The sequence below is a fragment of the Somniosus microcephalus genome, chromosome 1 (assembly GCF_052327205.1).
Source record: "Somniosus microcephalus isolate GS21.2 chromosome 1, FLI_Smic_1.0, whole genome shotgun sequence".
NCBI classification, from domain to species: domain Eukaryota; kingdom Metazoa; phylum Chordata; class Chondrichthyes; order Squaliformes; family Somniosidae; genus Somniosus; species Somniosus microcephalus.
Window position 1 is genome coordinate 100,218,164 of NC_140987.1, and position 22,595 is coordinate 100,240,758.

The 22,595-nt window shown below is 46.4% G+C and overlaps 1 protein-coding gene across 3 annotated transcripts in view; it reads right to left on the bottom strand.

Moving 5' to 3' along the window:
- The window catches only part of dock8 (dedicator of cytokinesis 8), a 430,422-nt gene that overhangs the window by 303,279 nt on the left and 104,548 nt on the right, over positions 1-22,595 (bottom strand). For all 3 annotated transcript variants that reach the window (XM_085984337.1, XM_085984330.1, XM_085984345.1), the window contains exon 2: positions 11,341-11,446. In XM_085984337.1, coding sequence (XP_085840463.1) covers positions 11,341-11,446 — 106 coding nt within the window. The remainder of the gene's footprint in view (positions 1-11,340; positions 11,447-22,595) is intronic.

Below are 22,595 nucleotides of genomic sequence, written 5' to 3' on the forward strand. Positions count from 1 at the left end.
CACACTTACCTTTGCACTCATGCACCCATCACTCACTTGAACACCGACATCTCGACCCCTCCAAGTCCTTCAACCCGACGGCCCGACTCCTCTAACTTGGCGTGGTTTGGAGCCGTCGGGAATCCCACACTTCAAGCTTTAAAATAGGGATTAGGCTAAAAACTGCCTGTTAACTACCTGTTAACAGGCAGTTAATTGTCACTAATCCCTTCCCGCCTTGGGTAGGCGGGTCCCAGTGCGGGGCGGGTACCCGCCTCCTTTGAAACTTACATGGAGGCGGGTTGGTGTCGGGACCCCCGAATTCGGGACTTTAACCCCCCGCACGCCTCCAATCCAGACTCCGCGGGTCAGTTAAAATCGAGGCCATAGACACGGAAAAAGAAACAAAGAGACACACATACACATACACACACACACATAAACACACACAGACACAGAAAAAGAGACAGAGATGGAGACAGAGAGACAGACAGAGATACCGCCAAAGAGAGACAGAGGGAAAAATTAGGTTGCTTTGCGCCTCCCGTTAGCACCCCCGGGGGGCGCTAATGGGACACAAAGCCCCTAGCGCCCAGGTGCAGCGCCGCTAACGCCTCCCGTTAAATTCAGCGGGACGTTAGCGGCGGCGGTAGCCGGTTGTGCCCCATGGCGCTGCGCCGCCAGCGAGAATGTCATCGCCACGCGCAGCGCCCCGCTCGTGCCCCGGCCGCAAACTTCGGTTGCGCCCCAACCTGTCATCTGACACTATGTCCAACAGGGTCAGGGTGGCGTTTTTGCAGCTGCAGCGACGCAAGTTAAAGGGCAGGTGTCGGGCGGACATTTTTTTTCTGGCCGCCTGCCAGCACCTGCCCTCTTCCCCTTTTTTATTGGGGTGCCAGCCATGATACCCCGCTTCCTGGTGGTCCAGCAGGACCCTGGTGCGTGCAGCACTAGGCCCTTCCCCTTTAATCAGGGGAGGGAGGCCTGCAATACTGTGGCGCTACGTGCCGACGCCCGTGGCACTGTTGCACATAGTGCCGTTATATTCACTTGTAGCGCCCCAGGAAGGAGGTGGAGCACTTCCAGTAGTGTCCCGCCTCCTGCTTGGGGCGCTACCACTGAATTTACGGCACAGGGGCGCTAACTATTTCAGGGTGCTAAAAGTAGCGCCCCAGCGAAGTTAGCACCCCAAATGGGGTGCCACCGAATTTCTTCCCCACAGGGACAGAGATGGGAATAAAGACATTAAAAAAAAATTGTTGTCAGGACGTGGACAACGCTGGAAAGGCTGCATTTATTGCCCATCCCTAGTTGCCCTGAGAAGGTGGTAGGCCCGTGGGGATATGCCTCCGATCGGCAAATAAAATCCTCCCGATGGTCCGGGAGGTACAGAGATTCGCGGTCCTGGGCCTCTCCGAGTACACGCGGGAAGAGGCCCACATATCTCAGGGGTGCATGCGGTTTACAAGTGCCCCTGGGATTACGTGGGCCTGCCCAACGAATGACAGAAGGGAATCCCCATTCATGCTTCTGGGGATTGAACGGGAATTCACGGAAAAATACCTTTACACTTCAAATAAATTTTAAAAAACCATCACATATTTAAAATTAATTAAAATGGCATTTAATTAAATATTTAAAACAAAAATGTAATTTTTTGAAAAATAAATGTACATGTTTTAAAGGGGCTAAAAATAAACTTACCTTATTTCACAGGTTTTTAAATGCATAAATTATTGATAACATTTTATTTTTCTGTTTTTTTAAAACTCTGGTTCTCAGGTAGTGTTCCCCTCTCCCTCAAATCTGCCATCATCACCACTCCTCAAAAAATCAACCCTTGACCCCTCCGTCCTTGCAAACTAATGCCCCATCTCCAACCTCCCTTTCCTCTCCAAAGTCCTTGAACGTGTTGTCACCTCCCAAATCCGTACCCTTCTTTCCCGCAACTCCATGTTTGAATCCCTCCAATCAGGTTTCTGCCCTTGCCACAGTACTGAAACGGCTCTCATCAAAGTCACAAATGACATCCTTTGTGACTGTGACAAAGGTAAACTATCCCTCCTCGTCCTTCTTGACTTGTCTGCAGCCTTGCTTGACCACTCTATCCTTCTCCAACGCCTCTCAACCGTCATCCAGCTGGGTGGGACTGCGCTTGCCTGGTTCTATTCTTATCTATCTAATCGTAGCCAGAGAATCACCTGCAAGGGCTTCTCTTCCTGCTCCCGCATCGTTACCTCTGACGTCCCCCAAGGATCTATCCTTGGCCCCCTCCTATTTCTCATCTACATGTTGCCCCATGGCGACATCATCCGAAAACACGGCGTCAGTTTCCACATGTACACTGATGACACCCAGCTCTACCTCACTACCACTTCTCTCGACCCCTCCACGGTGTAAATTGTCAGACTGCTTGTCCGGCATCTAGTTCTGGTTGAGCAGAAATTTTTTCCAATTAAATATTGGGAAGACCAAAGCCATTGTTTTTGGTCCCTGCCACAAACTCCGTTCCCTAGCCACTGACTCCATCCCTCTCCCTAACATCTGTCTGAGGCTGAACCACACTGTTCGCAACCTTGGTGTCATATTTGACCTTGAAATGAGCTTCCGACCACATATCCACAGCATAACTAAGACCGCCTATTTCCACCTCCATAACATCGCCCGTCTCCACCCTCGCCTCAGCTCATCCACTGCTGAAACCCTCATCCATGCCTTTGTTACCTCTAGACTTGACTATTCCAACACATTCCTGGCTGGCCTCCCACATTCCACCCTACGTAAACTTGAAGTGATCCAAAACTCGGCTGCCCAAGTCCTAACTCGCACCAAGTCCCGTTCACTCATCACCCCTGTGCTTGCTGACCTACATTGGCTCCCCGTTGAGCAACGCCTCAATTTCAAAATTCTTATCCTTGTTTTCAAATCCCTCCATGACCTCGCCCCTCCCTATCTCTGTAATCTCCTCCAGCCCCACAACCACCCGAGATATCTGCGCTCCTCTAATTCTGCTCTCTTGAGCATCCCTGATTATAATTGCTCAACCATTGGTGGCCATGTCTTCTTTTGCCTAGGCCCTAAGCTCTGGAATTCCCTGCCAAAACCTCTCTGCTGCTCTAACTCTCTTTCCTCCTTTAAGACTCTCCTTAAAACCTACCTCTTTGACCAAGCTTTTGATCACCTGCCCTAATTTCTCCTTATGTGGCTCGGTGTCAAATTTTTAGCCTTAGCACATGTCACTCCTGTGGCGTGCCTTGGGATGTTTTACTACATTAATGGCACTATATAAATATAAGTTGCTGTTGTTGTAAAAGCAGGCCTTACGCCTGCTTTTACCAGGCGTAAGAATTTCACGGGCATTCGCTGGGCACAAGTTGGGAATAGCCCAACTCTCCGCCTGCGGATGCCCTTTTCCTGGGGATGCGGATGATCTGTCAAGAAAATTTTTCTTCAACACTTCAACAACAGCAACAACTTGCATTTATATGCGCATTTACATAATAAAACATCCCAAGGTGCTTCTCAGAAGCAATTATCAAACAAAATTTGACACTGAGCCATATGACGAGATATTAAGACAGGGAAGAGGTAGGTTTTAAGGAGTGTTTTACAGGAGGAGAGAGAGGTAGAAAGGCGGAGAGGTTTATGGAGGGAATTCCAGGGCGGGGATGCGCAAGAGGCTAGAATTAGAGGAGCGCAGAGATCTCAGAGGCTTGTAGGGCTGGAGGAGGTTACAGAGATAGGGAGGGGCGAGGTCACGGATGGATTTGAAAACAAGGATGAGAATTTTAAAAGCAAGGCATTGCTGGACCGGGAGTGCTTCCCCTGTTTTAATCGCTCCACCGTTGGCGGCCTTACCTTCATTTGCCTAGACCCTAAGATCTGGAATTCCCTCCCTGAACCTCGTCACCTCTCTACCTCTCTCTCTCCTCCTGTAAGACGTTCCTTAAAAACTACCACTTTGACCATGCTTTAGGTCACCTGTCCTAGTATGTCCTTATGTGGCTCGGTGTCAAATTTTGTTTGATAACACTCTTGTGATGTGCCTTGAGATGTTTTACTATGTTAAAGATGTTATATAATAGTAAATTGTTGCTGTTATTGAGACATCCGTAGTCAGGGTGTAAATCAACTACCCAATGTAAAAGATTGAGGAAATTTGGGCACAAGCGAGTTATGCAGGTAATAACGGTATGCCAGAATTTCCTCACCCTTTTACACCCGTTTACCAATGCCAGCCCCCAAACACATCTCAGCTCATTATAATGGCTCCGCTGCAGGCTAAAGAGCCATACACACAAATTTCCTGCAATTACCCTGGTTCAGAACCAGTTTAAAATGCCCAGAATTTTAGGTGCAGCAAAAAACAAAGTCATATTTTTGATGTTTTACGGCAATTTTCAAAGCAATTTTTAAAAATTTATCCTGAGAGATCTGCAATGCACGGTTTCTTTGAAAGCTTTTATATGGCATCAGTATGAGTGAAATTAAAAATTGGAAAGCTTCCATGATTGCTTTCTCTCAAAAAGGCTGTGCCTAATGTGTATGAGTGAGGAATGAATTGCCAACTTTAATTTTCATATTTAATGAAGAAATACACTGTGTGAGTTCTGCATTTTCCTCGGGCCTTAATTGCTGATGATGTTTTCCGCTGGTTTTTGTCGATTTTTAGGATCCTGTGTGTCATGAATCTTATCATGACTCATGAAGTAACACTGGGTGGCCAGCTGGTGGCGTCGTCCAAGGAGTATAAATACTCGGGCGTGGGCCCAGCTTGCTCAGGATGTTTCTGTAACCAGGAACTAGTGATGTAACTAGAAATCTCATGGTTTTGAAACAGTTGATTAAAGCCTTGTTTTATACTCAAACCAAGCGCTCAGTAGTCTGTTTACATCAATTTAATCAACTGAAACTGCTCCACGCTCTGAGTGGTCTTGGGAACAGACGGTTACGACTCAAACCGTAGAAGGGAACTCGGACGAAGTAATCGATCCATCATGGAGAAACTACTCAGACCCGCTCGTCTCGACCTGGACCCGAATTCACTTACAGCTGCTAAGTTATGGAAACACTGGTATCGTACCTTTCGCAACTTCCTTGAGGAGTGTGGTGAGAATGTTCCTAATAAGTTACGAATGCTTGCCAACTATGTATCCTCTCATGTGTTTGACTATATTGAAGACTGTGTAGACTATGACGCCACTATCCAAATACTACAGCAACTATATGTTAAGTCCCCAAACTAAATTTTTACTCGGCATCTACTGGCCATAACTCGACAACAACCCGGGGAATCACTTGATGAATTCCTTCAGAAACTTCGCAGGCTCAGCAAGGATTGTAATCTTAAAGCTGTCACAGCTGAGCAGTACCAGGAGGAGTTAATTCGTGATTCCTTTATTAATGGAATTGCATCTCCCTTCATACGTCAGCGTCTGTTGGAGAATAAAACCCTCAAGTTACAGGCTGCCTATGACCAGGCATGCTCTCTGGGCGTAGCAAAGAGGAATGCAGATACCTATCTTTCACCATGTGCACGGGCTGCTGCTATCACTTTTAGTGACTCCTTCGACAGGCCTCGGGCGGAAGCCCTCACTGATGATGACTCCCACCTGGCTGATGACAACCCTGCCCTAGAAGCCTTCACTGATGACTACCCTGCCCTAGCGGCATCTTGGCAATCTGGAAGGAAGTGTTTCTTCTGTGGAGGTGCATTCCACTATAGGAAATTTTATCCTGCTTGTAACGCAGTCTGCAAACATTGCAGTAAGAAAGGTCACTTCTCTAAGGTATGCCAGTCAAGAGCCTTTGTTAGTAAGAAAGGCCACTTTTCTAAGGTATACCGGTCGAGAGCCCCTGTTAGTTTTGCAGCTACTATCTATAAAACTGCTCCTCCCCCAAGAACCACTACTAAGGTTACAGCTGTCAAGGGTAAAACTGCCCCTCCTCCCATCACAGCTGTTTTTCCCCAAAGTCTCTCCCATGCAGCCACGAAGGTTTCGGTAAATGGACACATTTTGAGTGCACTAATCGACTCATGCAGCTCTGACAGCTTCATTAGTGAGTGGGCTGTCAGTAAGTTAAAACTGAGTATTTACCGCTCGGACAAGGAAATTGCAATGGCTCTGATGACACTGACCACCAACTCTTCCAGCTTTTGTCTTGTTGACCTTATTCTCAATGGCCGAACTTATTTCTCCACCCGGCTTTGGGTGCTCAAAAACCTATGCAGTGATGTGCTCCTGGGACAGGATTTCCAGAAACAACACAAAAGACTCACTTTCGAGTTTGGAGGGTGATGCGCTATCAACAATACCAAAGACTACGAGATGGACTTAAATGAAGTAGGCTTTTATTGACTAAGAACTAGAGCATGCCTCTGCTAGTGAATCCATCCTAAGAGCTCCCGGGGGAAGGGTGGTGAGTCACCTTTATACCCAGGCTTAGGGGTGGAGCCAGGGGCTGAGACATGCCTGGACTTGTACAGGGTTAACAGTGGTTTACCACACAGGCATGTACAGGTTAACAGTGGTTTACCACATTGGGTCAGAGCCGGAGCTTACTATATCCAAAGTACCATTTGGTGCACTTTCAGTGGCTTCACTCGACGAGCCCTCCTTGTTTTCCAATCTTTCCCCCCAATGTAAGCCCATAGTCACTAAATCACGACGTTTCAGCCAAGATGATCGATCCTTTATCGAGGCAGAAATCTCTCGCCTTCTAGCTAACGTTATCATTGAGCCATGTTCATCTTCCTGGCGGGCTCAAGTCGTCGTTGTTAAAAATCCTCTGAAGCAACACAAGAAACGTCTTTGCATCGATTACTCGCAAACTATTAACCAGTATACTGACCTGGATGCCTACCCACTACCATGCATCGATGACATGGTCAATAACCTTGCCAACTACAAGGTATTTTCAACTTTTGATTTAAAGAACGCATACCATCAAGTACCATTAAAGGACTCTGACAAAAAGTATACGGCCTTTGAAGCCAATGGTCGGCTTTATCAGTTTTGTCGCCTTCCATTTGGGGTCACCAATGGGTTGGCCGTTTTTCAATGGGCAATGGATAGCCTAGTCAAATAGGAGAACTTAACGGACACTTTTCCATATCTGGACAATATCACCATTGCTGGTCATGACCAGAAGGAGCATGATGCCAAACTCCAGAAATTTTTTGACGTTCTCCGTCGTCGCAACTTAACCTTAAATGAATCCAAATCTGTGAAATCAATACCATCAGTCAACATCCTTGGCTATTGGGTGGGCAACGGTGTCATCAAACCGGATCTGGAGCGATTTCGTCCGCTTCAGGAGCTCCCTCCCGCTACGAATCTCGGCTCTCTTCGTCGGGCACTCGGCATGTTCGCCTATTATGCGAAGTGGATATCCCACTTCTCTGACAAGATCCAGCCCCTGCTTCACGCGAAGTCATTTCCGTTGGAGGCAACGGCTATTTCAGCTTTCAACCTCCTGAAGCGACAACTAGAAAAAGCCACGCTTCGTTCCATCGATGAAAATCTTCCTTTCGTGGTCGAGTGCGATGCATCGGAGGTGGCGATCTCGGCTACCTTGAATCAAGGTGTTTGACCCGTGGCATTTCTGTCCAGAACTTTGCAGGGTAGCGAGCTCCATTATCCTCCTGTCAAGGAGGCGGCTAAGGCCATCATCGAAGCTGTACGTAAATGGAGTCATTTTCTCGCTCGCCGCCATTTCACACTTATAACCGATCAGCGCTCCGTGGCCTTTATGCTGGATAACCGGAAATGCACTAAGATCAAGAATAACATAATACAGCTCTGGAGGATGGAATTGGCCGCCTTTGGCTACACCATACGTTATCGACCCAGCAAAGAGAATGTAGTCCCGGATACCCTCACGCGTGCATTCTGCTCTTCTATGTCAACTTCGACTCTTGCGGATCTTCATACTGACTTATGCCATCCTGGCATTACCTGTATGTTGCACTTTGTGCGATCTAAAAATCTCCCATTTTCTATGGAAAATGTGAAAAGAACATGCTCCACCTGTAGAATTTGTGTGGAATTAAAACCACAATTCTTCCATCTGTCAGATGGCTCGCTCATACACGCTATGCAGCCTATGCAGCCTATGCAGCGACTTAGCATTGACTTTAAAGGGCCATTGCCTTCCTCAACGCGAAACACCTACTTGCTTACTATGGTGGACGAATATTCATGCTTTCCCTTTGCTTTCCCCTGTCCCAATATGCTTACTTCCACAGTGATCAAATGCCTCAATCAAGTCTTTTCCCTTTGCGGTACGGCCAATTTCATCCACTCTGATCGGGGTCCCTCCTTCATGTCAAGCGAACTCAAAAGTTATCTTTCCCAACGGGGAATCGCCACAAGTAAAATGACACCGTATCATCCCATTGGTAATGGACAGGTTGAGAGATACAACGCTATCATTTGGAACGCTGTTCGCCTTGCACTGAGGTCACGCAACCTACCAGACCAGCAGTAGGAAACTGTGCTCCCTGACGCGTTGCATTCCATCAGGTTTCTTCTTTCTATGTCCACCAATGTCACTCCTCACGAATGATTCTTCAGGTTCCAGTGTCGCTCCACTCATGGGATGTCCCTACCATCATGGTTGGCAGCTCCCGGCCCCGTGCTGCTCCGAAGATTCGTCCGATCTTCCAAAAACGATCCCGTCGACGAGGTGGAACTAACGGACGTTAATCCCACTTACTCGCACGTGCGGTACCCTGACGGCTGGGAGTCCACCGTTTCACTCAGAGATCTGGCTCCCATGGACCCAACTGGTAGAGGAACCCATGGTAATGATGCTGACGCTCTGCGCTCCTTTGAGGATGAGGCCCTACCTGGGACATCAAGGGATCTGCCGGCTACTCCACCGGATCAACTCGGGGAGCCGAGCGCTTCCCATGGGATGACCACCCGAAGCCAGGACGACGGTCAATCCCCAGCTACCAACCAAGATGACGCCAGCTCTGCGCCTGTGGGGGCCCGCACCCGGAGTCACGATCTCCCCAGTCTTCCGCAGGTTGATCAAGGCGACACGGGCCCCGTCGATCTACCCGTACGGACCAAGCGACCCAGGGACCAAGACACGGTCCGAGGAGACGTGCCTTCCAGCCACAAGCGAAGATCTAAAAGACTGCGCCTATTCGTGGTCTGCCTAATCCACTAGAAGGAAGTCGTCGGACTCCCAAAACTTTCAGGCGGGAAGGATGTCATGAATCTTATCATGACTCATGAAGTAACACTGGGCAGCCAGCTGGTGGCGCCGTCCAAGAAGTATAAATACTCGGGCGTGGGACCAGCTTGCTCAGGATGTTTCTGTAACCAGGAACTAGTGATGTAACTAGAAATCTCATGGTTTTGAAACAGTTGATTAAAGCCTTGTTTTATACTCAAACCAAGCGCTCAATAGTCTTTTTACATCACCGTGTATGCTAATGAGATTGGCAGGAAATATCAGTGTAAACCGCTGTCGGCAAAATGGCTTGACGATTACACTTCCACAAGACATTCCAGGCTAAATTGTTCAGAATATAGCCAGCATATACGTAAGATACAACACATTTTTCCAAAGCATTTGAGGTACAGTAAAGTAAGTTTTTGAACGTTGCAACAGGCTAGATGGACCGCAACCATCTTTTCCAGTCCTGTACAGTCCCACTTTCTTGTGTTCAATAACAAAAAGCACATCAAATAATTGAGGCTAAAAATGTGCAACCTTTGCAGCACACTGTGTGTATTTTACCAGGAGTGCAACGGATGAGCCGATCATTAAGCCAGGACCCAGATAAGCTGAGTTCAAGCTCCTGATGGTCGTTTCCACAGCGTCAGTTAGGGCAGAACCTCCACCTGCCCCAACATGGCTCCTGACGCCAGAGAGGAGGGTTTTCCCAGGCTAGGAATTTTCCCATCTGGAGAATTTCTACGCCGAATAGCCATTATACCAGGCTCAACGAGATGTATTGGCCCTTGCCCCGGCAGCTGTGAGGCCCACCTGGAGGTCCTGGCCTGGGCCCCTGAAGAATATTGTGGCATTGCCAAGAAACCTGCCTCCACGTTAAGGGAGTCGATTGGCCCTTGAAAAAAATTCTAAAGCTGTTTGAGACATTGGCATGCCCAACGTGGCTGCCCAGGGCAACATTAATTGTCCCTTTGCTTTGCAGTCACCCAAGGTTACATTCATTGTATGCCTAAACTAATGAGGTAACCTTTCCCGACCTTCAGATATTTTGGCCAGGTCAGCAGTGGATGTTCTTGGCAGACGCTCCCCAGCACTTATGCCGGTGGAGCAGTCCTGTGTAATTTGAGGGCCATTTATTCTTGGATGCAACAATGTACTTATAAAACAACTACAAGAATTGATAAAAATATTCTTGAAGGATATTTTAATCCAGATGTAAGATCTTAATGATCTCTGAGTTCTTGGACAAGACACCAATAGGCAGCAGTCAGTATGTTTGAGCAATACAGTAGATCAAGATTTATTAAGCATACAGCATAATATATTTAGTTACCCAGGAATAATTATGGGTAATATTATTTGGTCAATGGCTACACTTGAATTTATATGTATATACATATCTCTAAATATCAGCCTTTCGTACACAGATGTGTTGCCATTTACAATTACCAAATTATTCATCAATTTATCCCATTTTACACATATTGTTTTGTACAATATTTAGACATTTGAAAACTGTTAATAGGCACCTTAATATTAGTTGTCCACCCAATGGAATGAGGAACAATATTGGTGTAGTCCCGCACATAAAACAATCTTAAATAATAAATCATTCTCCACTTTTAATTTTTCTCAAATAATTAGACTAAGAAAACCAGTCACAGAAGTCAAAAGGATAGCAATTTGGGAAATTGATCAATCATACTGTTACAGCAGGGGGTGCTCTTCAGAGCTTGAGATTAAGGTACATTGTTGGGCAGAGTATAGTGAGTTTAACTCTGCAACTGATTATAGCACATCTGACCTGGGATTGTTTGATGGTGGCACAGAGTGCCTGAAATGGCAAAGTGTCCTATTCCTCAGCACCAATATCCCTAACCTTCAAGAGCTCCAAAATGAACTGAAAATAAAAAAAGAAAATAATTGTTTCTGTACTGATTGAGCATCTCAGATTTACATTAGTTTTTCTTTCCACCTTCTAGTCATTGTACTTTTTCCTTCTTTGCAACACTAGTGAACCACTTAGGAGCTTTTGAAAACTCCAAGTGTAAGTTAAGTAGAAGTCTTAGTGTTGTGATTTAAATTGAACAGAAAAGACCCATCATTCATCATTTGCCTTGCACCCTCACAGCAACCATGAATTATAGTGGGATCAAAGCTTATACTTACTATCTGAAATGAGGTGCAGCCATAGGTGCTTAAAGTGCGTTGGTGGCTGATGGCTGCATGATTTGTTTGTTGGAAACATTGCCTCCTAATTTCAGCTGAGGAATACCTACAATAAAAAAGGGTTATCATATTAAAATTTAGGTGTTCGCACACCAGCAGAACTCTTATATGATGAGAGTCTTGTGCCATTAATACCTCCTTTTCTGTTACAGATGAATGCCAGATTAAGTGGAATTTATATAGATCTAGCATCCTGTCACTACCAGCTCAGAAAACATACTCATTTCTCCTTAGTTTCTTTCTTTGTGTGTTGATAGGCAAAGAAAACTACACCAACTATTCCCATCATTCATAACCAGCTCACACTGCTATGTAAAGGTTTCCTAGTGCCTATTTTGGCTTCACTGGGACTTGGCTGTAAAATGGTGGTGTTGAAGAAAATATATGGGTCCCGATTTTATTTCCAGGCAGGTAGATAGCGGTGTGAGTTACAGATAGCGGTATCAGCCACTGCTCCAGAAATGAGGCGATTTTAAATATAGGGCTTCATTTAAATCCCGCCAGCTGACTTCCCACCTGTTTTGGCTAGAAGTGACGGAAAATCGCACAGCCCAGAGGCCGCCTGCCAATGGAAAAGTAACCTGGACGATTTTAACTGCCCACCCGCCCAGTTTCCTCCAGGTGGGTAGGGTTAAAATCACCTTTGTGGTTCCCTAGTGAAATGCATCAGAGTCCTACAGACCAGAAATGTTACAGGCTTTGTCCCTGGGCCAAGCTGAGCTCATGGGATATTCTCTTATCACCACTGGTGTGGTGAAAGGAGAGTTGACAGGGGGTTAGGTCCTGATCACTATCCAGTGTGCTCTTCTGGAAATTATGCACGTGAGGTGAGAGCAGTATCAAGCTGAGCTACTGTTAAATAGCTTGCCAACAATCATTGTTTAGATTCTCACATGATGAAAGGTTACTTGGGTGAGGTACTTTAAGACCTTTATTCGCCAGGTAATACAGATAAATAATTTTCAAACTTTTCTGTGTCAGTGACCCCCCTGGAAATATTGGTACATTCCTTTGGACTCTATCTCCCAACTTATGAAAGTCTGTGTCAGCTACCAAAGGAAAACAGAGTTATCAATGCAGAAAATATTTTTCTTAGTATACAGTAGCAGAAATAATGTGTTAATCAGTCAAAAAATACAGAAAATATAGGATAGAGATTTCTAAAGACACTTTGCTCCAAGTGTATGGTATGCTCGGTCCCAGATGAACAGATATCTGGTGCCCTCAGAGAACTCCTGGAATCCCAGCGTGGGTTTGAAAACCTAGAATACAGATGTAGGCTGATGAATTGAAGCTGTGATCACAGAGTGCACAATACAAAATTAGCAAGGTTCAAGTAAAACAAGGGATTAGAAGATTTTTATGTCACAAGAGCATTGGATATGTGGAATAAGCTCACATCAAAAGCAATTAGATTAATATTGTATGGTTGGAGCATACAAATCACACCATTGGCCAGCTGGAAGCTGGGTTTAGACCGGGGTTGGACAATTCAGATGTTCTAGAAACAAAATAGGAGAAAGGCATTGAAGTACAGCAGGAAGTTCTCCATTGAGGTTGGGATTTAGCCTCATTATACAGAAAAAACAAAGCTCACATTTTTCAAATGTTACTTTAATCAGTAAGATTATGAATAAGAGATTCTATTCATTGCTTTCAGTCAACATGCTGAACAGTTTTTAGATCAGTCAAAAACTCAAATTTAAGGAAACTGAAGTTTGTTAATAAAAGTCACACAGTTCCTCATACACTCACATTTAATCACCTTGTACAATCTTTTGTTGGAAAGTTTATATGGATGCATCGTAAACAGTTCTCAAAATCGAGCATAGAACAAAATGATTCAAGGAAATGAATGAAGTCTTGTATCCAAGTAGTTTCACACAAACTCCTTTTAAAGACATTCTTAAATGTTTCAACTAACAAGATCAAAGTTGGTTCCAGTTTTACAGATGAGAACCCAGAACTTTTAAGACATAAGGGAGGAAAAATTCGGTTGCTTTGCGTCTCCCAAAGAGGGCGCTAACGGGACGCAAAGCAACTAGCACCCGGGCGCGGTGCTGCCAATGCCTCCTGCAAAATTCAACGGGGTGTTAGCGGCGGCGGTAATGATGTTATCGCCATGCGCAGTGCCCCGCTCGCGCCCCAGCCGTGATCTTCAGTATCGCCCCCTGACTTACCACCGGATGCTATGTCCGACGGGGTCAGGGTGGCCCACCTGCAGCCGGGGCGGCGCTAATTAAAGGCGAGGTGCCGGGCGGCCATTTTTGTTGCTGGCCGCCTGCCAGCACCTGCCCCCGTTGCCGTCCCTGACCTCCTGACCCCCCTCCCATGGAGTGCCGGCTGCATTCCATGAGCCCGGCATGTCTCGAGTGTCGGACTCTTTTGCCAGCACTCCGATCCCTGGTAGCCCAGCTGGGCCCTGGGTCATGCTGAGCTAGGCCCCTCCCCTTTAAGAAGGGGAGGAAGGCCTGTAGTACCGCGGCATGACGTGCCGCAGCGCCATAGTGCTGCGATATTCCCTCGCAGCACCCCAAGAGGGAGGTGGGGCGCTTCCAGTAGCGCCCCGCTTCCCCCTTGGGGCACTTCCGATGAATTTCGGCCGCAGGGGTGCTAATTTTTTGGGGACGCTAAAAGTAGCACCCAAGCGAAGTTCGCACCCCAAAGGGGGCGTGACTCAATTTTTCCCCCAAGGAGGTTAATGTCCGTATTACAGTCATGGGTGTTGAGTGGCTTCTCTTTGCAGCAGGGCATTTTATTTCATGATCCATTGATGGGAAATATTCAGCATCCACCTGCTTTACGTTGATTTGGTTAAATTCAGGCTAAACATTTCCCACTTATAGTGCTTAAATGTTTCACTGCACATACAAAAATAAACTAATGTAGGCTCCCAACAACAGAAAAAGAAAAGGTAACTTCACACGTTTCATTGCATTCAGTCTCACCCTTCTGGGAATATTAGTGCTTGGGCATTTGACTCTTATTGACATGCATCACTTTCTTTGAAAAATGCATGTTTTTTTAAGCTCTCAGATGACCTAATAGGTAAAAAGCACCAGCTGGTGTAGTTTAAGCCTGAGATGATCACTAACTTTTGGCTTAGGACCACATGTTACTGGATTAGTAAATCAGAGGCCTGGACTTAATAATGCGGTGACAAGAGTTCAAATCTGACCACGGCAGCTGGGGAATTTAAATTCAGTTAATTAAATAAATCTGCAATAAAAAGCTAGTGTCAGTAATGGTGACCATGAAACTACCGGATTGTCGTAAAAACCCATCTAGTTCGCTAATGTCCTTTAGGGAAGGAAATCTGCCATCCTTACCCGGTCTGGCCTATATGTGACTCCAGACCCACAGCAATGTGGTTGACTCTTAACTGCCCTGTGGTTGACTCTTAACTGCCCTGTGAAATGGTCTAGCAAGCCACTCAGGGCAATTAGGAATGGACAATAAATGCTGGCCTTGCCAGCAATGCCCACATCCCGTGAACGAATATAAAAAAAAATTCTAAGCAGTGATTTGCCTGAAGACTGTTGGTTGTTAGAAGAACTTTGATACAGTTCGATGATGCATGGCACTGCCTTGCACTGCACACAATTCCTTTTAAAAAATGGAGACATTTTAAGTATCTTGCAGTCTTTATTTTAAATACTTCAATGTCAATGATATTCTTCAGTTGTTATTAAAGCAACCAAATCTTCTGTTCTGCTCGCAACAAGAAAACATATTTTCAGCCAATCACCTATCAGAACTCATGTGGGAACAGGCATCAACTAGTATAAAAGCAGCTGGTATGAAGCCTCACCAAAAAAAGATGGGCAATTAAAGTTAAAACATACTCTGGTAGCCTGCTGTACCACCAGTCACAATTTAATTGATTGAAAGGAATTTACAACCTTCTCCACTGTTGTTACGTATTTAAAAAAATCAGGCCGTCAGTGGGAGGTCCTTCAACAAAGCTCTTCATGTGCATTTGAGTACATGCACACAAACCTACTTTCCCCAGCTTCACTACAATGTAAGCAGGCATCACTGAGAGATCGAACCAATGCTACAACTTTTAGTCGAGTATAAATGTGACATTAACATATTTATCTCACCTTTTCCCCTCTCCTTTAATTTCTTTTCTTTTTTAACTACATTGTCTTTTTCTTATCCTATCCCCCCCCCCCCCCCCCCCCACTCCTTTCTTTCTTCTCTTCTTGTTCTCTCTGTTTTTGTCTATACAGCCTTTGGGTATGAATGCCTTTATCATAGTTTTCTCTGATGACAGGGCTTATCTAGAATCCACAGCACGAGAGAAAGTCCAATATAAAATCTATTGGTCTTTGTGGCTGGGTTACCTGGGGTGGATTGTTTAACATAATATTTTTGTAATGGTGCAGGCATCATCTTTTTTCAACAGTAAGTAAGCGGCCTGGAAACAGATCAATAGTGATTTGAAGTGTTGAGTAATTATTCAATAGTAGGATCATTATGTACAGCCTCAAATATTTTGGTGAAAAATTATATTTGCGCTTATAATGAAGCAGTTTTCATTTCAGAAATATATAAATCATTGAAAAAGGATACAAGAAGGACAAAGAGAGAATATGAGAAAAGATTAGCGGGTAACCTAAAAGGGAACCCAAAAATCTTTTATAAACATATAAAAAGTAAAAAGGAATGGAGGGGTTGTTTAGGGACAAAGAAGGAAATCTTCTTGTGGAGGCAGAGGGTATAACTAAGGTACTGAATAAGTACTTTGCATCTGTCTTCACAAAAAAAGAGGATTCTATGATTCTAAGTTAATGTCGCAGTGGAGGAGGAGGGAGTAGAAATATTGGTTAGGATAAAAATAGATAGAAAGGAGGTGCTAAAAAGGTTGGCATCACTCAAAGTTAAAAAGTCACCCAGTCCAGACATGATACATCCTAGATTGTCGAGGGAAACAAGGGTAGAGATAACAGAAGCTCTGACTACAATCTTTCAATCCTCCTTGTATATGGAAGTGGTGCCAGAGGATTGGAAGATTGCAAATGTTACATCCTTATATAGAAAACTAGCTGGAGTACCCGGCGTTGCCGAGGGAAATGAAGAAACCTCTGCAACGCCAAGTGTGGTTAGGAGAGAGAGAGAGAGAGAGAGAGGGAGGGGGAAGGAGAGAGAGGGGGAAGGAGAGAGAGAGAGAGAGAGAGGGGGAAGGAGAGAGAGAGAGGGGGGAAGGAGAGAGAGAGAGAGGGGGAAGGAGAGAGAGAGAGAGAGGGGGAAGGAGAGAGAGAGAGAGGGGGAAGGAGAGAGAGAGAGAAAGGGGGAAGGAGAGAGGGGGGAAGGAGAGAGAGGGAAGGAGAGAGAGAGAGAGAGAGAGAGGGAGAGACTGCCCATTGCGCTGTACGGTAGTGAAGTATGGGGCCCGCTAAATCACCATAGCTACACTAAATGGGAAAAACACACAATAGAAGCCCTACATGCAGAATTTTGCCGAAGCATCCTTCGCACCCAAAGGAAAACACCAACAAATGCATGCAGAGCCGAACTAGGCAGATACCCACTGATAATAAACATCCAAAAACAAGCACTAAAATTCCTAAATCACCTCAAAACTGGCTCCCCAGACACCCTTCATTTTAAAGCCTTCCAGACCCAAGAGCTAAACCCAGAAAGGAGTCCCCTGAGTCAGCTGCTACTGAGACTAAGTACTCCTACTCAGCCGGACCCTGACCAGTCCCAGACCAACACTGCCATCCAAACACCAATCCGAGTGAACCAAATCATTAAACAATGCAAAGAAACCTACCTGGAACATTGGAACAAAATAACCAAAAGCCAAAGCAGATTAGAATGTTACCGGGCCCTAAAAAGAGAATATAAACTGGCAGACTATCTCTCGACCATCAGAGACACAAAACAGAGACAGACCCTCACCAGGTACAGACTAAGCGACCACCAACTGGCAATTGAAAAAGGGAGATACAAGAAATCCTGGCAGCCTAGAGAGAATAGAATATGTGATCAATGTCTGACCGGCGAGGTTGAAACAGAAATGCATTTCCTCCTAAAATGCGAAAAATTCAACACATCAAGAAACATATTATTTAACAGGCTCAGCCAAACAACCCCAGATTTCAAAGATTTGGATGACCTGTCAAAATTAAGATTAGTCCTGGGAGAAGGAGACAGACCATACCTTGGTGCCAAATATGTAACAACATGTCACAACCTGAGGACTGTTTAAAATTAATACTGAATGTACCCAATGATGTACAAAGACTGTTTAAATTAATATTGTTTAAAAGTAATATTGTATGTACCCAACAAGGGTCAAAATTGTTTGACACCTACAGAATGTTGGAAAACTGTACTTTTTTGTTGTGAAAGCTTTGGCAATATGGTTCTCTGTAAACTTTCATGCCAATAAAGCATTTGAATTGAATTGAATTGAATTGAGAGAGGGAAGGAGAGAGAGGGGGAAGGAGAGAGAGAGAGAGGGAAGGAGAGAGAGAGAGGGAAGGAGAGAGAGAGGGGGGAAGGAGAGAGAGAGAGAGAGGGAAGGAGAGAGAGAGAGGGAAGAGGAGAGAGAGAGAGAGAGAGAGGGAAGAGGAGAGAGAGAGAGAGAGAGAGGGAAGGAGAGAGTGTGGGAAGGAGATAGAGAAGAGAGGAAGACACCACGGGGAAGGGGAAGGACTCAGCCCGGCCTTGGTGACCCGGAGCCCCCGTGCGCGGCGGCTCCCGCTCCACTGCTCGCTGTCGCTCGGGCTCTCGGGCCGCGCGGTTGTATCTGTCTCTGTCGGTGTATGCTTGATGTATCTCGGGGTCTCGGGCTGCGTGGTTGTCTCAGTCTCTGTCTGTGTATCTGCTTTCCCGCTCCCGCACTGGTGGCAGGCTGGAGGATTAGGCCCCGCCCACACACGCCATGAAATGCCCCCCGTGACGCATCGCGCTTCCCCTGTAGGATTGGTCAACCATCACGTCACTCAACGCTAATGAGCGGATTTTTACCGTTTCTTGGACGTTTTTTGCATACTGCCTGAACAATTTTTGTCTGACCAAAAAGTAAAGACACCTATGACACTCCCCTAATCATAAGCTTTCTTTTGATATTACATTTGTATAGGCACGCTCTATAATTTATGAGTTTACCGTGGACATACACACAGACGGATTTTGTCCGTTTTTTTGAACGTTTTTTGTATACTGTCCGAACAATTTTTGTCTGACCAAGAAGTAAATACACCTATGACACTTCTCTAATCATAAGCTTTATTTTGATATAAGATATGTGTAGGTACGCTCTATAACTTTTGAGTTTACCGAGGACATACACACATAGACACAGACGGATTTTGTCCATTTTTTGAAAGTTTTTTGTATACTGTCCAAACAATTTTTGTCTGACCAAAACGTAAATACATCTATGACACTCCCGTAATCATAAGCTTTCTTTTGATATAGCACATGTGTAGTTACGCTCTATAACTTTTGAGTTTACCGCGGACATACACACAGACAGAATTTGTCCGTTTTTTGAACGTTTTCTGTATACTGTGTGAGCAACTTTTGTCTGACCAAAAAGTAAATATGCCTATGACACTCCCCTAATCATAAGCTTTCTTTTGATACAACATATGTGCAGGTACGCTCTATAACTTTTGAGTTACACGCGGACATACACACAGACAGACAGACGGACAGATCCTTTTATATATTAAAACTAGCTGGAGTGCCCGGCGGTGCCGAGGGGTTTTTGAGGGCATGTTGTTATGAAAAAAGGACAAATAATTTTTATATATATAAATGAGTTTGTCTGTCTGTCTGCGTGGGAAGGAGAGAGAGAGAGAGAGGGGAAAGAGGGGGAAGGAGAGAGAGAGAGAAAGGGGGGAAAGAGAGAGAGAGAGGGGGGAAAGAGAGAGAGGGGGGAAGGAGAGAGAAAGAGGGGGAAGGATAGAGAGAGAGAAGGAGAGAGAGAGAGAGGGAAGGAGAGAGAGACAGAGAAAGACAGAGAGAGAGAGGGAAGGAGAGAGAGGAGAGAGAGAGGGAAGGAGAGAGAGAGAGAGAGAGAGAGAGGGAAGGAGAGAGAGAGAGAGGGCAGGAGAGAGAGAGAGAGAGAGGGAATGAGCAAGAGAGAGGGAGGGAAGGAGCGAGAGAGGGAAGGAGAGAGAGAGAGAGAGGAGAGAGAGACAGAGAGAGAGAGACAGAGAGAGAGAGGGAAGGAGAGAGAGAGACAGAGAGAGAGAGGGAAGGAGAGAGAGAGAGAGGGAAGGAGATAGAGAGAGAGAGGGAAGGAGACAGAGAGAGAAGGGGGTGCGGGAGGGGGAAGGGGTGGGGTGGAAGTTAGAAGTTGAAGGTGCTAGATAAATGCAAGCTGGGTTAACGGCATTTATTAGAATCCCTCTGACATCCACTGCAATAAAGAGAGATATTTTGAAAGCATTGGCAGTGCAACCTCTCGCAGAGGTCGAGGCGGATACCGACCTGGATGAGTAGAGCCTGGCCACAGAAGCTCAGGAAGCGAGCGCCGGGGCGGCTGCAGAGGAGGAAGCAGCAGCCGAGCGAGAGCAGGGCGGCAGCGGCCAGTGCCATGGTGCGGCGGCCCGAGCGAAAGCGAGCCCGGGCGCCGGTTGGTGCAGCCCCGCAGCGGAGCAGAGGCTCCAGCACCTGCCGCCAAACGGGCTCGGAGGCGGGCAGCCGGTGCCGGCACAGCTGCTCGAAATGGCCGTCAAAGTAGGCGAGCCTCCGGGCGAAGGGCCGCGACCGCGGCCCCGAGCAGCAGCTCCTTCCCCGCCGGCCCATCATCGCTGCTCCTACTTCCGCGAGGCCGGGGTGACAGGAGAGAGGGGAGAAAGCGGCGGAGACCCCGTGGGTGGTGTAGCGCCTGAGGCCCGGCCCGAGTCACCCGAGCTGAGTTCCCGCTCCCTCCGACCCGAAGAGCTCAGCAGTGACATCCTGCAGAGCGGAGAGGCCCGGGTGACAGGAGGGGAGAAAGCGGAGAGAAGGAGAAGGAGGAGGCCAGCCTTTACCAAGATGGCGGCGATGGCGGGCCGCTGGTTTGGAATCGGGCCCAGTGGGACGGGCGGTGCCTAGCTTGGGCATGGCTGGTGAGGAGAGGCCGAGGCTTCGATGCCTGAGGCCTGCAGGCAGCTCATCCACCGTGGATGCAAACAACACACGAGCGGAGAGGCCGGGGTGACAGGAGAGAGGGGAGAAAGCAGAGAGAAGGAGGAGGGTGAGGGTGGGACTGGGGCCCATGGTCAGACAGAGGCAGAGTTGCTCCATCACAAACAACATTGGCTGCTGCTTGCTTTTCAGTTTGAAGGATTAGGCCCCGCCCACACACGCCATGAAACGCCCCCCGTGACGCAGCGCGCTCCCCCCGTAGGATTGGTCAATCTTCACGTCACTCAATGCTAATGAGCGGATTTCCCCTGTATGATTGACCAACCGCTAATGAGCGGAATTTTGAACATTTTTTGTCTACTGTCCGAACAATTTTTGTCTGACCAAAAAGTAAATATGCCTAGGACACCTCCTAATCATAACCTTTCTTTTGATATAACGTATGTGTAGGTACGCCCTATAACTTTTGAGTGTTGCCCGGACAGACAGACAGACAGACACCACTATTTTATATATATAGATAATACTAGCTGGAGTACCCAGCGTTGCCGAGGGAAATGAAGAAACCTCTGCCATGTTTATAAAACTGTTTATGAAACTGTTGGGATTGAAGAACTCTTCCTAAGCACCCAGGAGGTGGTTCTTTAACTTTGTTTTTTGTTAATGGAGAGGGAAGGAGAGAGAGAGAGAGAGAGAGAGAGAGAGAGGGAAGGAGAGAGAGGGGGAAGGAGAGAGAGGGGGAAGGAGAGAGAGAGAGGGGGGAAGGAAAGAGAGAGGGGGAAGGAGAGAGAGAGAGAGAGGGGGGGAAGGAGAGAGAGAGAGGGGGAAGGAGAGAGAGGGGGGAAGGAGAGAGAGAGAGAGAGGGGGAAGGAGAGAGAGAGAGAGAGGGGGGGAAGGAGAGAGGGGGAAGGAGAGAGGGGGAAGGAGAGAGGGGGAAGGAGAGAGGGAGAGCGGGGGAAGGAGAGAGAGACAGGGAGAGAAGGAGAGAGAGAGAGAGGGAAGGAGAGAGAGGGAAGGAGAGAGAGAGACAGAGAGAGGGAAGGAGAGAGAGAGAGAGGGAAGGAGAGAGAGAGAGAGAGGGAAGGAGAGAGAGAGAGAGAGAGAGAGGGGGGGAAGGAGAGAGAGAGAGAGAGAGAGAGGGAAGGAGAGAGAGACAGATCTAAATGGTACTATTTTGAACGGGGTGCAAGAGCAGAAGGACCTGGAGGTGCATATTCACAAATCTTTGAAAGTGGCAGGGCAAGTTGATAAGGCGGTTAAGAAAGCATATGGGATACTTGGCTTTGTAAATAGCCAATACAATACAAAAGCAAGGAAGTCATGCTAATCACTGGTTAGGCCTCAGTTTGATTATTGCACAATTCTGGGCACCACACTTTAGGAAGGATGTCAAGGCCTTGGAGATGGTACAGAGGAGGTTTACCAAGATGATACCAGGGATGAGGGGCTTTAGTTATGTAGAGCGATTTGAGAAGCTGGGATTGTTCTCCTCAGAGCAGAGAAGGTTAAGGGGAAACCTAATAGAGGTATTCAAAATTATGAGGGGTTTTGATAGATTAAGTAGGGAGAAATGGTTTTGTTTGGTAACTACAGGCCATAGATTTAAAATAATTGGCAAAATAAGTAGAGGGTTGTTAAGATCTGGAGCACACTACCAGAAAGGTGGAGGAAGCAGATTCCATAGGAACTTTCAAAAGGCAACTGGACATTTACTTGAAGAGTACTAATTTGCATGGTGAAAAAGCTGGGGTGTGGGACTAAATTAGATAGCTCTTTCAGAAAGCTGGCACAGGCACGATGGACTGAATGGCTTCCTTCTGTGCTGTAATATTCTATGATTCTATATATTCATGAATGGCCAGGACTTTCCCTCTATAAATTCTAGATATACAAAATAATAACTGTAGCTTTTGATCTTTTTAATATTTAAGCTTACTTGCCAGAAAGTCTGTGGACTTCCTTTTACTGCATTTTTTGGTTGTAAATTGCTTTGAGACATCCGGTGGTCGTGAAAGGCGCTATATAAATGCAAATCTTTTTCTTTCTTTCTATTAACCCTTTTTTATTCCAGCGCTACATTTCTTTTTGTGCAACAC